Here is a 13,566-nt window from a genome sequence, read left to right as displayed (position 1 = left end):
AGGGGCAACATTTTCACGCAACGGGTGGTGCATGTATGGAATGAGTTGCCAGAGGAAGTGGTGGAGGCTGGTACAATTGCAACATTTAAAAGGCATTTGGACAGGTATATGAATAGGAAGGGTTTGGAGGGATATGGGCCGCGTACTGGCAGTTGGGACTATATTGCGTTCGGATAACTGGTGGGTTGGACTGAAGGGTCTATTTCCGTGCTATACATTTCTATGACTCTATCACTAGACATTCAAAAACAATAACACTGATAGTTGTGTTTCCTCTTCCTTAAACGAGGGACACTGGGATCAATGATAGGAACACTGAGTAGACAGGTAATTGAACTTGCAATGTCCCTGGTATATTTGGCTCAGCAACTCACTCTATAAATATGTTTATTTCTAATTCATTTATGGAATTTGGGCACTACTGGCTGTGCCAGTATTTGTTGGCTGGATGACATTTGAGATTGCTGTGGATCTGGAGTCTTATGTAGGCCAGACCAGGTAAAGATGGCATTTTCCTTTCCTAAAGGAAATTACAAACCAGATTATGTTTTCCTGACAGTCAGCAACGGATTCATGGTCATCATTCCAGATTTAGTTTTTATATTGAATTCAAATTCCACCATCTTGTTTTGGGATTCAAATCCTGGTCCCCAGAACATTACATGGGTTGCTGGATTTATAGTCTAGCAATAATACCACTTGGCCATCACCTCCTCATAATTGAGATTTGAAGAAAGCTGTTGAGGTTTGCTTGGCCCAGTGAAAGAAAATCATGAATCCCTTGGGATAATTTGTTGACTGTTAATTCACTCATTCCTGTTTGAAACTCTTATTTATTATCAGTGCAATATAAGTGCATAAAGGTGAACCATTATACTAATATCAAAGGAATCACCCACTCCTCAATAAAGAACATCCACTCCATGTCCAGTCTTCATTTCTTATAAATGCTGGTTAATAGAAATTTGTGACCTGAGCTCACATGCATCTCTTCCACAAATTTGTCTCAAATTCCATTGTCTGTTTTGCAACCCAGTGAGACCTGTGAAATCCCTTGACTTATTTGAAGAAGTGAAAGGTAATATATAAATGCAAGGTATTGTAAAAGTTAACACCTTTTTAAATACACCAGGGATAGGCAAAAACTACTGTCTAACTAGTAATGCCAACATCCCATGAAACAAATAAAAAAAATTCCTTAAATACTGTAGGAAGTGCTAGCTCTCTTGAATTAGCTTGAACCCATAGTCTTTTGATTCAGATGCTGTTGCCAATGGCAAAAGCTGATATGTAATTTGCTAGCTGCAAAATAATAAATATTTGAATGTTAAATATGAGCAGTCTTTATTTTGTGTAATTAACACTTATTAGAATTTGACTTCTTAAGGCAATATTGAAAATATGATTCCAGATATCACCGCTGGAGAGCTTGTAAATCCACCAAAGACTCGACGACAAGTTTATGAAGAATCACAGGCAGGACATTCACTTTATGTCACGACACACAATGCTTACAATGTTGGTAAGGAAACACATGATTGAAATTTAATTTCCAAAGCCAGATGGGGTGAGGTTTTGTCAGAGGTTAAAATGCAAAAAAAATGCCTAAAGCAGGAATCAAAACTGCCCCCATTCCATTCAGTTTGGTGTTTAATACAAGATGGAAGAGGTTATCCTACTTGTGGGAAGCAAGTTCGTTATTCAAATTTTATAGTATGGCTTCATGTCTTCATTTTAAGCCATTGTATTTTTAACCATGTGCGGCTTTCCTTCTCAGATCTCAGGATACTTTGGAAAGTAAAGAAGGTGAGAGGGACTCAATCGATTTGGAAATATCTCTATAGCGCTGCTTATGGGCCAGTAGGAGCAGGAGTGTTTCTTCCAGGTCCAACAAGCTAACTCAGTAAATTTTTCCTGTGACCCTGACCCTCTCAAAATCCAAACCCACCACATAATTTCTCACCCTTCCTGACCTACTTGATTCCATCAATTTTTGACCTTGTGAAGCAGATTTCCCACCCAAAATTCAGCCTGTCAATCTGGCTTCTTAAGAGCAGGAACATCACCTAAACAAACCGTACAGTTAAAATCTGCAGGACATCTGGAAAGCTGCTCTTACAGGTTTCCCAACTTCATAACAACACGCAAAACAGGCTGAACCTTTCTTCAATGTAAAACCCAATTCAAGATTTTTGTAAATAATATACATTTGCACTAAATTCAGTTCCATTACATGTGTCCTACTGCGCCAATTTAAATCCAGTAGCAATTGATACTGGAAGATGACAGAAATATAGATGTTTGAGAAAGGGATTTTTATGTGGATTACTCTGTAGAAGCTAGGATTAGACTCATTCTTTTATTGACCAGACTTTGACATAATATCCAGTAAGCAGGTTGCCTTTCTGAAATACCATGGGCTAAAATCTCAACTGGCTAAATGGGAGGGGTCTGCAGCAACACCTTATATAGAAGAGAAATACGAATTGGCAATAAGTGACATGTTATTTGAGAAGCATAGGCACCTTGTATACAGTAACCTCAGCAGGAAATGAAGTAAACTAGGAACTCTTTAAGTTTCAAAACATTATGTGACAATAATAAAACATGTATCCCATCCACATTACCCTGCTTTAGGTTGGGATAATTTTAAATTTCTCTAACAATGGAGCAACCCAACTTTTTTAAACTTATGGTTGTGGGGCAGAAACAAGAACCAATAATAATATTCTGGGAGACTGAGATAGAAGTGACTTTGGGGATCCTAATTACTTCAACTAATCCCTAATTAGCATAGATGTATGAGTCTCCTGTTTGTTCCTAATATCAAATCTGGCAGTTTGGATTGAAATTTACTTGAAAATCAGTTACGTCGTAATTCAATGTTACATTGGTGGGACTAAAAAGTCATTGCTTTGAACCTGCTACCATTCTGTTTGTAAGCGCAAACGGGATGGGAGCACCATGAAAATTTTCTCTGGAGATTTCCCCTTCAATTGGTTCTGCCTGTAGCAGCAAGTATCACATATTATATTCAGTTTAATATTACAGTGAATAATTCATAAATATAAAATATTAGGCAGCCTTGTAAAATTGATAGTGTGATAATAGTAACACTAGTAAACATGCACAGTGATTGATTTCTTTATTGCCTCCCATTTCTGGAGTATTTTACTTCACTTCATATTATCCACCATTTCTTATTTGCATCTAAGCACTTGCCAGTTTCTCTGATTAATGATTGTGAGGATATTATGAGAGAAACATATATTGACTGATTGTTTGATTGTTTCTGTGCTCAAAAAGCAAGGTTTCTTTTGACAATCCCTGGCAGTTTAGTGGAACTTGCGATCCCATCAATAGGTGATACAATGCATCAATATTTGTTCTTGAGGGTTTGCAGCTGGTGCACGTAGCAGACAAAATCTTTAAAAGTATAGATGCTTTTTGATTTGCTTTTTTAGAAACTGCACTGGAATAGTTTTGAGCCATGTATGTTGGATGGTCACATTTTTAAAAAATAGAGTATTGAATGAAAGGAACTGATTCTATTAAAAATGTATTTATACTGATCAGACCATTAAGCTGTGGTTAGTTGCATTGGATCATTTGTCATGAGTTTTCTTCTGTATCAAAAATGCAAGTTGTGTACAATAACCTTGGCAAGTCATTCAAGTAAGCTAGAGGTGTTCAGTGTACCAATATGCTTATTAAACATTCACATTCATATGCTGGCCTGCTATTTTTAAAAACTGAACAAATGTATTAATACTGCTTCAGACAAGTGAACCCATTCTCCAAATTAAATGATTAAAGAAGCACAATTTCACTATTTATCCAGAAGCATGGCATTGTTTCCATACAGATTCTGTAGTTCTGTATTTGCCACTCCAAGCCATTTGTTTTTACTTTATTTGCTAGTAAAAAATTAGGTAAATCCATTATCAAGCAAAATATTGCTAAACGAGAAACGAAATGTATTTCTTTGTGCAGCAGTTTACTTAATTTGAAGATCAACTGGCAGACACATCAAAGATTATTTTAAACAATAGCCATCTTATTCTCTAATGGAGAAATATGCTGGGAATTACTCTGTAGCCCACCCAGCTAGAAGATAGAAGATTGACAGAAAGTCTGCATACCTTGCAGAAGCAATGTTTTAGTTCAAGCTTAATAAGGCAGTACACAGCCCATATCAATCCTTTAAGGGTGGAAATTCTTGTGCATTGCTACCTGTTTCCTCCTGGAGATTTAAAGAAAGACTGTGTGGGGGAAAAAAAAACTTTTCCTCAATGTACCTTAACTTATCCCTTTTACATTGTAGCCAGTTTAGTTCATGTAGTGTGACAGATAAACTACATTCAAGATATAAAACAAGAATCATCAATGATAAGCACACAAACATAAGTTGAGCCATATATGTCAAAAGCAGTTTTAACCTGTTGTACATTTGCAAATAATAGCTTAAAATAACATACCTTTTTCCTTTATTCGACTAAGGTATTTCCTGAATTCTTTAATTCTAAATTCTCAGTCTGGAGCAAACTGTACAACTGTAATTGAGACGTTGCTTCAGAATGTCAGCAATTGTTTAGTGGTGGTGCAAGAATTTAAAATGAGACATGTAATAGTGGTCAAAATTTATATTGTTTTTGTCAACTATTTTCATAGGGGAGCAAAGGGATAGAAATTATGATTGGTCAAGACACAGCAAATATAGTGCATTTGGAATAGAGACTCCTTACTTTAATGATGGAAGATTAACGGCAAAATCATTACAATGGTTAACTGATGTACAACAGTGAGTATCTATTCTAAAGACTAACTGTAGCAACATCTTGTATCTTTTCTGTTCAAAGAAAGGCCATGAAATCAGACTGCTTTATAACTACACTTTTCCAGCTATGGATTTCTCACACTATAGCTTAAAAATGTGTTGCTGGAAAAGCGCAGCAGGTCAGGCAGCATCAAAGGAGAAGGAGAATCGACGTTTCGGGCATAAGCCCCTCTCCTTTGATGCTGGCTGACCTGCTGCGCTTTTCCAGCAGCACATTTTTAAGCTCTGATCTCCAGCATCTGCAGTCCTCACTTTCTCCTAGTTGATTTCTCATACCATGGTAACTTCAAAACTAGACACTTGCATCTATGGATCCTACTTCTAAGTTTAATAAAGGATTCAATTGTTGTTTAGAATTTTTGTTTGAGTACTTGTCTGATGCATCTCCATTGACCTCAGACAGAAATCCCATCTCCTTAGACCTCAGGGCGGTAAACAACATACTTCATATGGCTATATTGTCTTCATTTATGCATCAAAAAGGCGAATCAGAAAGTTCACACACTGAACATAACCTTTGACCTTAGACGAGCCTGTCAATTTGCTATTGATCATGCTTTCAAGGAAACACTAAATCGATCAGCAGCCACATTAATAAACAGTTTATCATGAAAATCTCATCAGACAGTTTAAATGTAAGAAAATAATGTCACATGGGTATTGGAACCGGTAGTGCCTACAAAAGTGGCTGACATGTTGGGCAGTAGTCACAATTAAGTATTCATATTGACGATCTGTTACTTTGCTGAATGTGGAGTAGGGCTTGTTAGATTAGCTAATCTTCTCCTGCCTATAATTTTTAAATGTTTATAAGTTCTGAGCTTAATAACCTGTGATACCTCTTTCTTATACTTTGTTTAAATAAGAAATATCTGGCTAAAATGTTCACTAATACTGTTGCTTCTTTATAATAAAGACGAAATTCTGCAAAGATCATATCAAAAAAGGTTGATGACTTCAGAGAAAAAACACAACATCAAATTGGAAAAGTCCTTGATCCGTAAGTCAAACTTGAATTTTGGAAGAATGACTTCAACGTAGCCTTCAGGTAGTTTAAATTATTTAGGGAAAATACTCGCCAATAAAGTCAATCAATCTGGTGGAATTTCAGCAGAAATAGTAACGGCAGATTTTTTTTGTCTTTTCTGTCAGAAATAATAAGAGGAAATCTGACTATGAGAAATATATATGAGGGAGATCTTTAACCTTTAACCCATTTATTCAAGAAAAGCTTGGTTTTGTCCCTTTTCTCTAGGTTACTTTGTCTTGTAGCTACATTTTTTATCTGTTGGTGATAGATGGGCACTGCATCAAGCACTATGTTAGTCTTTTCAACTTTAGACAGGCTATTTCAAGTGACATTTTTGGACTAATACTTGAGAAATGACCATGATGAAGAACAATTGTAATAGAAGCTTGACTGGGTTAAAATGTCCCTTAAGAAACATGCCTGCCATTTCTAACTTCTATCTAGTGTCTCCAGTTCACATAATGCAGTCGTCTCCCAATCCCCTTGGAAATGACCTGACAAGCCACCTGGTTGTAACAATCACTACAGAGTTCAACAATAAGAATATTCCACTTCCAACTCCTCCCTGTTTCCCTGCCTCTTCCTCACATTTGGTGTTATTGCGTTGCCTTTAGTGAGCTCTGCATGTAAGTTAAGCAATTGGAAACACGGGTGATTTAATACTGGTGGTTAATAGGTGAGAATTTCCACAGGGTGATTTGGTTGTGAGAAAAGCCATCAGTTGCATGTGATAGCACTTCCAAAGATAAGAAAAAGAGAGAAAAAGAAAATTTGACAAATAGTTGATCATAGTTGAGCAGGACTGGTCCCTTTGATCTTCTCCCTCTCTTATTGCTTATATTTTTCTATATCCACATGTTGAAAATTACTTTGAGGAATCTCCACGAAAAACAAAACACAAAGCATATTCTGTGTGACAAGCTTCATTGTCTGTCACTAAGAATGGCTGTGTTGCACCATCATTGGCTAAGACAGCTGAATTTGTAGGACATAGCTACTAGACTACAGCTGTTGGCTAGTGAGAGAATTAACATGAGTTACATGTTTGTTAACATGTTTGATCGTGTCCTCAAAGGTTTATCTGGTGGAGACAGTTTTCTCCATAATCACAATAGTGGACCAAAGTCATTTTATTTCTATTATGAGGGCACTATTCAAAATGTACTATAGCGCAAATGCTGTCTTTTTAGATTAAAGACAGATATTGCTTAAAGGCAAAGATCTGTAAGGTATTCTGGCTTATCAGTGGCGGCTAAATTATGTATCCTCACAATTCAGTATATGATGACATTTCAAAAACAAGACATGAACTTAGTGCATCAGTAGAAGACTAGGTAAAAACAATGACTGCAGATGCTGGAAACCAGATTCTGGATTAATGGTGCTGGAAGAGCACATCAGTTCAGGCAGCATCCAAAGAGCAGCGAAATCGACGTTTCGAGCAAAAGTCCTTCATCAGGAATAAAGGCAGTGAGCCTGAAGCGTGGAGAGATAAGCTAGAGGAGGGTGGGGGTGGGGAGAAAGTAGCATAGAGAACAATAGGTGAGTGGGGGAGGGATGAAGGTGATAGGTCAGGGAGGAGAGGGTGGAGTGGATAGGTGAAAAAGGAGATAGGCAAGTAGGACAAATCCGGACAATTCTTGGGGACAGTGCTGAGCTGGAAGTTTGGAACTAGGGTGAGGTGGGGGAAGGGGAAATGAAGAAACTGTTGAAGTCCATATTGATGCCCTGGGGTTGAAATGTTCCGAGGCGGAAGATGAGACGTTCTTCCTCCAGGCGTCTGGTGGTGAGGGAGCGGCGGTGAAGGAGGCCCAGGACCTCCATGCCCTCGGCAGAGTGGGAGGGGGAGTTGAAATGTTGGGCCACGGGGCGGTGTGGTTGATTGGTGCGGGTGTTCCGGAGATGTTCCCTAAAGTGCTCTGCTAGGAGGCGCCCAGTCTCCCCAATGTAGAGAAGACCGCATCGGGAGCAACAGATACAATAAAAGAGGCTATCCACATGTTCAACACCAAAGGTAGCAGGCTATAGACAGTGCTAAGTACTTACATAGCAAATAAATTAGACACATTTCTATAGTCTTATTATTTTCAGTTGTGAATGATAATGAACAAACTCGGCAAATAATAGTAGTTTCCTTGAACATCTTCATTCCTTATTGTGGTGGAGTCGAGAATATTGGTTAAAAAAAAGTTTATAAATGTTTTGACCCAAAGTCGAATTTTCCTAATTTTCCCTGCTCCCAAGGTAACTACGATCATGAATAATTGTGTTCAAGAGACTGAGTCCAATAGGCATAAAATATGGCTTATCTCAACAAAGTTGAGGACCTTCTACATATAGTGCTAAAGTCCTGCCGCTTCCTTAACAAAACAATTCTAATATTGCTTTGACACTATCATCTCCATGATAATGTGGAATCTATTCTGGTATGTACCATCTTCAAAAAAATAGGAACTAGTTTCTAACTAGATGAGACTACCTACAGTATGGAAACAGGCCCTTGGGCCCAACAAGTCCATAATGACCCTCCGAAGAGTAACCCACCCACACCCATTCCCCATATGTACCCCTGACTAATGCACCTAACACTGTGGGCAGTTTAGTATGGCCAATTCACCTGACCTGCACATCTTTGAACTGTGGGAGGAAACTGGAGCACCCAGTGGAAACTCATGCAGACACAGGGAGAATGTACAAACTCCACACAGACAGTCGCCCAAAGTTGGAATTGAACCCAGGTCCCTGGTACTGTGACATAGCAGTGATAACCACTGAGCTACTGTTTCTAACTAGTTTCATAACCACCCTCTAAGCTTCATTTCTGAAACTCTGTCACAGGATGAGGGCATTGCTGGGCCAGGATGTATTGCCCATCCCACTTTGCTGATGAGCAATCTTCTTGAACTGCAGCAATTCACTAGCTATGGGTGCACCCTCACTGCCATGAGATTGGGATTTGCAGGACTTTGACCTAGTGAAACAGAAGGACAGGTGATATATTTCCACGTCAGAATGGTGATGACGATGAAAGAGCCACAGGCAGTACTGTTAAGCTGAATGTCAGAAAATGCAGCACATCAGTCCAAAGGACAAGGCTTTTGGCATGTTCTCGAAATCCTCTTCATTGCAGATATCAGCCCTTAGCCAATTCAGTACACTCCAGTTGATATCAAGAAGTGATTGAAAGCGCTGGATACTGCAAAAGTATGGATTCTGACAGTATTCCAGCAATTGTACATGCCCAGCCAAGCTGTTTCAGCATAGTTACAACACTTGCATCTATTCAACTCCATGGAAAGTACCCAACCATGTCTTATATACAAAAAGCAGGACAAATATAACCCAGCTAATTATTGCCTTCTTTGTCTCAATTATCTCAACTCGCAATTATCATTGTCATTAATAGCGTGATCAAGTGGGATGTGCAAAGGAACAAGCTACTCACTAGCATTCAGTTTAGGTTCCATTAGAACCACTAAACTTCTGACTTCAGTAGTGCCTTAGTCTAAACATGGACAAGGGTGGAATTAAAGAGGGGAAATAAGGGTAAATTACCTTTAATACATAGGCAGCATTTAACCAAGTGTAACATACAGAAACCTCAGCAAAACTGGAGTGACTGGGAATTGGGAATACTTTCTGCTGGTTGGAGTCATTCCTAACAGAAAGGAAGTTGGTTGTGGTTGTTTGAGGTTTGTCTTCTGAAACACAGCACATCCCTGCAGGAGTCTGTCTGCATAGTGTCCTAGGCCCAATCATTTTCAGTTGCTTCATCAATGACCATCCCTCCATCACAAGGTCAGAAGTGCGATGTTCCCTGATGAATGCACAACGTTCAGCAACATTCACAACTCCTCAGATACTGAAGGTAGTTTTGTATAAATGTACCCAAAGGTCCAAGGCTGAACATCCTGGACTGTTGAAGTGTTCCCCAACTGGAAGGGAACAGTCCTGCCTGTTGATTGTTTTGCAGTGTCCATTCATCTGTTGTTGTAGCATCTACTCAGTCTGTCCAATGTACCATGCCTCACGGCATCCTTGCCTGCAGCGTTTGAGATAGACCATATTGGCCGAGTCACACGAGTACTCACCGCGTACATGGTGGGAGGTGCCCCTATGTGTAATGGTGGTACCTGTGCCAATACTTAGACACATCTTGCAGCGGCTGCCATAACAGGGTTGTATGGTGGTGTTGTCCTGAAGGCTGCGCAAATGATCTGTTTAATGTTTGGTCGTTGTTTAAAAGTGGGAAGTGTAGGGAATGTCTTGGCGAGGTGCTCATCCTCATCAATACTGTATTGAAGGCCGTGAAGACCATGGTGTAGTTGTTCGGCTCCCGGGAAGTACTGCACAACCAAGGTACCCTAACTGTTGCAGCCTGTGTCTATCTCCTGAGGAGGTCATTATGGTTACTTGCTGTGGCACGTTGGAACTGGTGATCGCTGAGTTGAGCATCATACCCTGTTCATATGAGGGCATCCTTGAGCAATGTCAAGTGTCCGTCACATTCCTCCTCATCCAAACAGATTCTGTGTATATGGAGGGCTTATCCGTAGGGGATGGCTGTTTTAGTATGTTTCAGGGAGAAGCTAGAGAAGTGTAGCATTGTGAGGTTATCCGTGGGTTTGCGGTACAGTGTGAGGTGCTGAGGTGCCCATCCCTGATGGAGATGCATGAGTCCAAGTGAGACAGATACTAAAGAGTAGTCCATATGAAGTCCGACGGTGAGATCACTGTGTAATTGTTTCAGTTACACTTCGCCAAGGGTCCCGAGGAAGAAAATGTCATCAATATATCTGGTGTATAGTGTTGGTTGGAGGTCCTGTGCAGAAAAGAATTCTTGTTTGAACTTGTGCATGAAAATGTTGGCATATTGGGTTGTAAATTTGGTCCCCAAGGCCGTTCCGTCTGGATGAAGAACTGGTTGTCAAAGGTGAAAATGTTGTGATCGAGGATGAAGTGAATGAGTTATAGCACAGTGCTCAGAGATTGGCAGTTGTTGGTATTGAGTACTGAGGCTGTTATCCAGCTGCAGTCATTGTGGGGGATGCTGGTGTAGAATGCTGATGTGTCCATTGTGATGAGGGAAGTTCCCAGTTTGAATGGTCCATGGGTGCTGAGTTACTATAAGAAATCTGTAGTGTCATGACAGAAGCTGGGGGTCCCCTGTACATTAGGTTTCAAGATGAGGTACCGGAAGACTGGAGGTTGGCTAACGTGGTGCCATTATTCAACAAAAGTGGTAAGGACAAACCAGGGAACTATACATCGGTGAGTCTGATGTTGGTGGTGAGGCAAGTTGTTGGAAGGAATCCTGAGGGACAGGATGTACATGTATTTGGAAATGCAAGGATTAATGAGGGATCATCAACATGGCTTTGTGCATGGGAAATCATGTCTCACCAACTTGATTGAGTTTTTGGATAGAAGTAACAAAGAGGTTTGATGAGGGCAGAGTGGTAGATGTGATCTATATTGACTTCAGTAAGCCCAAAGTTTGTGAGAAAATTTGTAGCTCGGGTGCTTGTTGTTGTGGTTCTGTTCGCCGAGCTGGGAATTTGTGTTGCAGACATTTTGTCCCCTGTCGAGGTGACATCCTCAGTGCTTGGGAGCCTCCTGTGAAGTGCTTCTGTGATGTTTCCTCCGGCATTGCAACACAAATTCCCAGCTCGGCGAACAGAACCACAACAACTTCAGTAAGCCGTTTGACAAGGTTCCCCATGGGAGACTGATTAGCAAGGTTAGATCCCATGGAATACAGGGAGAACTAGCCATTTGGATAGAGAACTGGCACAAAGGTAGAAGACAGAGGGTGGTGGTGGAAGGTTGTTTTTTGGACTGGAGGCCTCTGACCAGTGGAGTGCCACGAGGATCGGTGCTGGGTCCATTACTTTTATCATTTATATAAATGATTTGGATGCGAGCTTAAGAGGTAGAGTTAGTAAGTTTCAAGATACCCCATAATTGGAGGTGTAGTGGACAGCAAAGAAGGTTACCTCAGATTACAACGGGATCTTGATAAGATGGGCCAATGGCCTGAGGTGTGGCAGATGGAGTTTAATTTAGATAAATGTGAGGTGCTGCATTTTGGGAAAGCAAATCTTAGCAGGACTTATATACTTAATGGTAAGGTCCCAGGGAATGTTGCTGAACCAAGAGACCTTGGAGTGCAGATTCACATCTCCTTGAAAGTAGACTCACAGGTAGATAGGATAGAGAAGAAGGCATTTGGTATGCTTTCCTTCATTGGTCAGAGTATTGAATACAGGAGTTGGGGGGTCATGTTGCAGCTGTACAGGACATTGGTTATCCAACCTTCAGAATATTGCGAGCAATTCTGGTCTCCTTCCTATCGGAAGGATGTTGTGAAACTTGAACGGGTTCAAAAAAGATTTACAAGGATGTTGCCAGGGTTAGAGGATTTGAGCTATAGCGAGAGGTTGAATAGGCTAGGGCTGTTTTCCCTGTAGTGTTGGAGGCTGAGGGGTGACCTTCTAGAGGTTTATAAAATCATGAGGGGCATGGATAGGACAAATAGACAAGGTATATTCCCTGGGATAGGTGAGTCCAGAACTAGACGGCATAGATTTAGGGTGAGAGGGAGAAGACTTAACTTGGGCAACTTTTTCACACAGAGGGTGGTACGTGTATGGAATGAGTCGCGAGAGGAAGTGGTGGTGGCCAGTACAATTGCAACATTTAAAAGGCATTTGGATGGGTACACGAATAGGAAGGGTTTGGAGGGACATGGGCTTGATGCTGGCATGTGGGACTAGATCGGATTGGGATATCTGGTCGGCATGGACGAGTTGGACCCGAAGGGTCTGTTTCCATGCTGTACATCTCTATGACTCTGTGACTGTATGCCTTTGACATTGCCAGAGAAGTTCTCACACAGGGTCCCATTGCCTGATACAATGGGACATCCTGGTATATTGGCTTTGTGTATCTTCGGGAAGCAATAGAAGTCGTGTACGTGAGAAGTACGTGGAATGAGGACAAGTAGGGAACTCAGAAGGACTGGATCAAAAGTCCTCATCAATGATTTTAGTTCATGATTGTGTTCTTTGGTCGGATCGGCTGGTAGTTGCCTGTCGTGTTCTTGGTTGTTCAGTTCCTTGCAGTGATTTGTTCTATTCTAAATGACCATGGGATCCTGAATGATCAGGACTTTTCATCCAGTCCTTCAGAATTCCCTACTTCTTTCTTAAGTGCCTAGTCACAGTGAGACCACACTTCAAGGAATCACCTCGTGTCTGGAAGTACATGCTGAGGCCACACTAGGCTGAGAGACCACCACTTACAGCTGAAAGACCACCGTGCTAGGCCAAAAGACTGCCACACTGGGCCACTGAGAGACCACCATGCCAGGCAGAGAGACTGCCGTGCCAGACTGAAAGCCTTTTTAGCAAAGTGGAAGTGTGTGGTCGAAGAGGGAGAGTAGCAGTATGGAAAACTGCCTGAGGTAGAAAACAGAGGGTTGGATTTGACCAGAAATTGGCTTGTGTTAATTTTGGTGGTGTTCATGGAAGGTTTCTCTCTGTGGGTTCAAGTGACATGACTCATGCTATTTTCTGAAATTCTTCATAATAGCCTTTTACCATATCTCTATGATGCCAATTTGTCCCATCTTCCCTCTCATCACAGGCAGAAATACTCTCTCCTATCCTGTGATTCCTGTCCCCACCATCATCTGTAA

The 13,566-nt window shown here is 40.8% G+C and overlaps 1 protein-coding gene across 3 annotated transcripts in view; it reads left to right on the top strand.

Moving 5' to 3' along the window:
• Positions 1-13,566, top strand: part of efhb (EF-hand domain family, member B) — a 69,292-nt gene that overhangs the window by 22,708 nt on the left and 33,018 nt on the right. For all 3 annotated transcript variants that reach the window (XM_087987296.1, XM_043690212.2, XM_087987297.1), the window contains 3 exons: positions 1,412-1,522; positions 4,672-4,801; positions 5,754-5,837. In XM_087987296.1, the coding sequence (XP_087843422.1) occupies positions 1,412-1,522; positions 4,672-4,801; positions 5,754-5,837 (325 nt within the window). The remainder of the gene's footprint in view (positions 1-1,411; positions 1,523-4,671; positions 4,802-5,753; positions 5,838-13,566) is intronic.

This window comes from Chiloscyllium plagiosum, unplaced genomic scaffold (genome assembly GCF_037043375.1).
Source record: "Chiloscyllium plagiosum isolate Xiang-an unplaced genomic scaffold, Cpla_swu_hap1 HiC_scaffold_5, whole genome shotgun sequence".
Lineage (NCBI taxonomy): Eukaryota > Metazoa > Chordata > Chondrichthyes > Orectolobiformes > Hemiscylliidae > Chiloscyllium > Chiloscyllium plagiosum.
The sequence above is the reverse complement of the archived record's forward strand: the minus strand, read 5'-3'. Positions and strand labels throughout refer to the sequence as shown.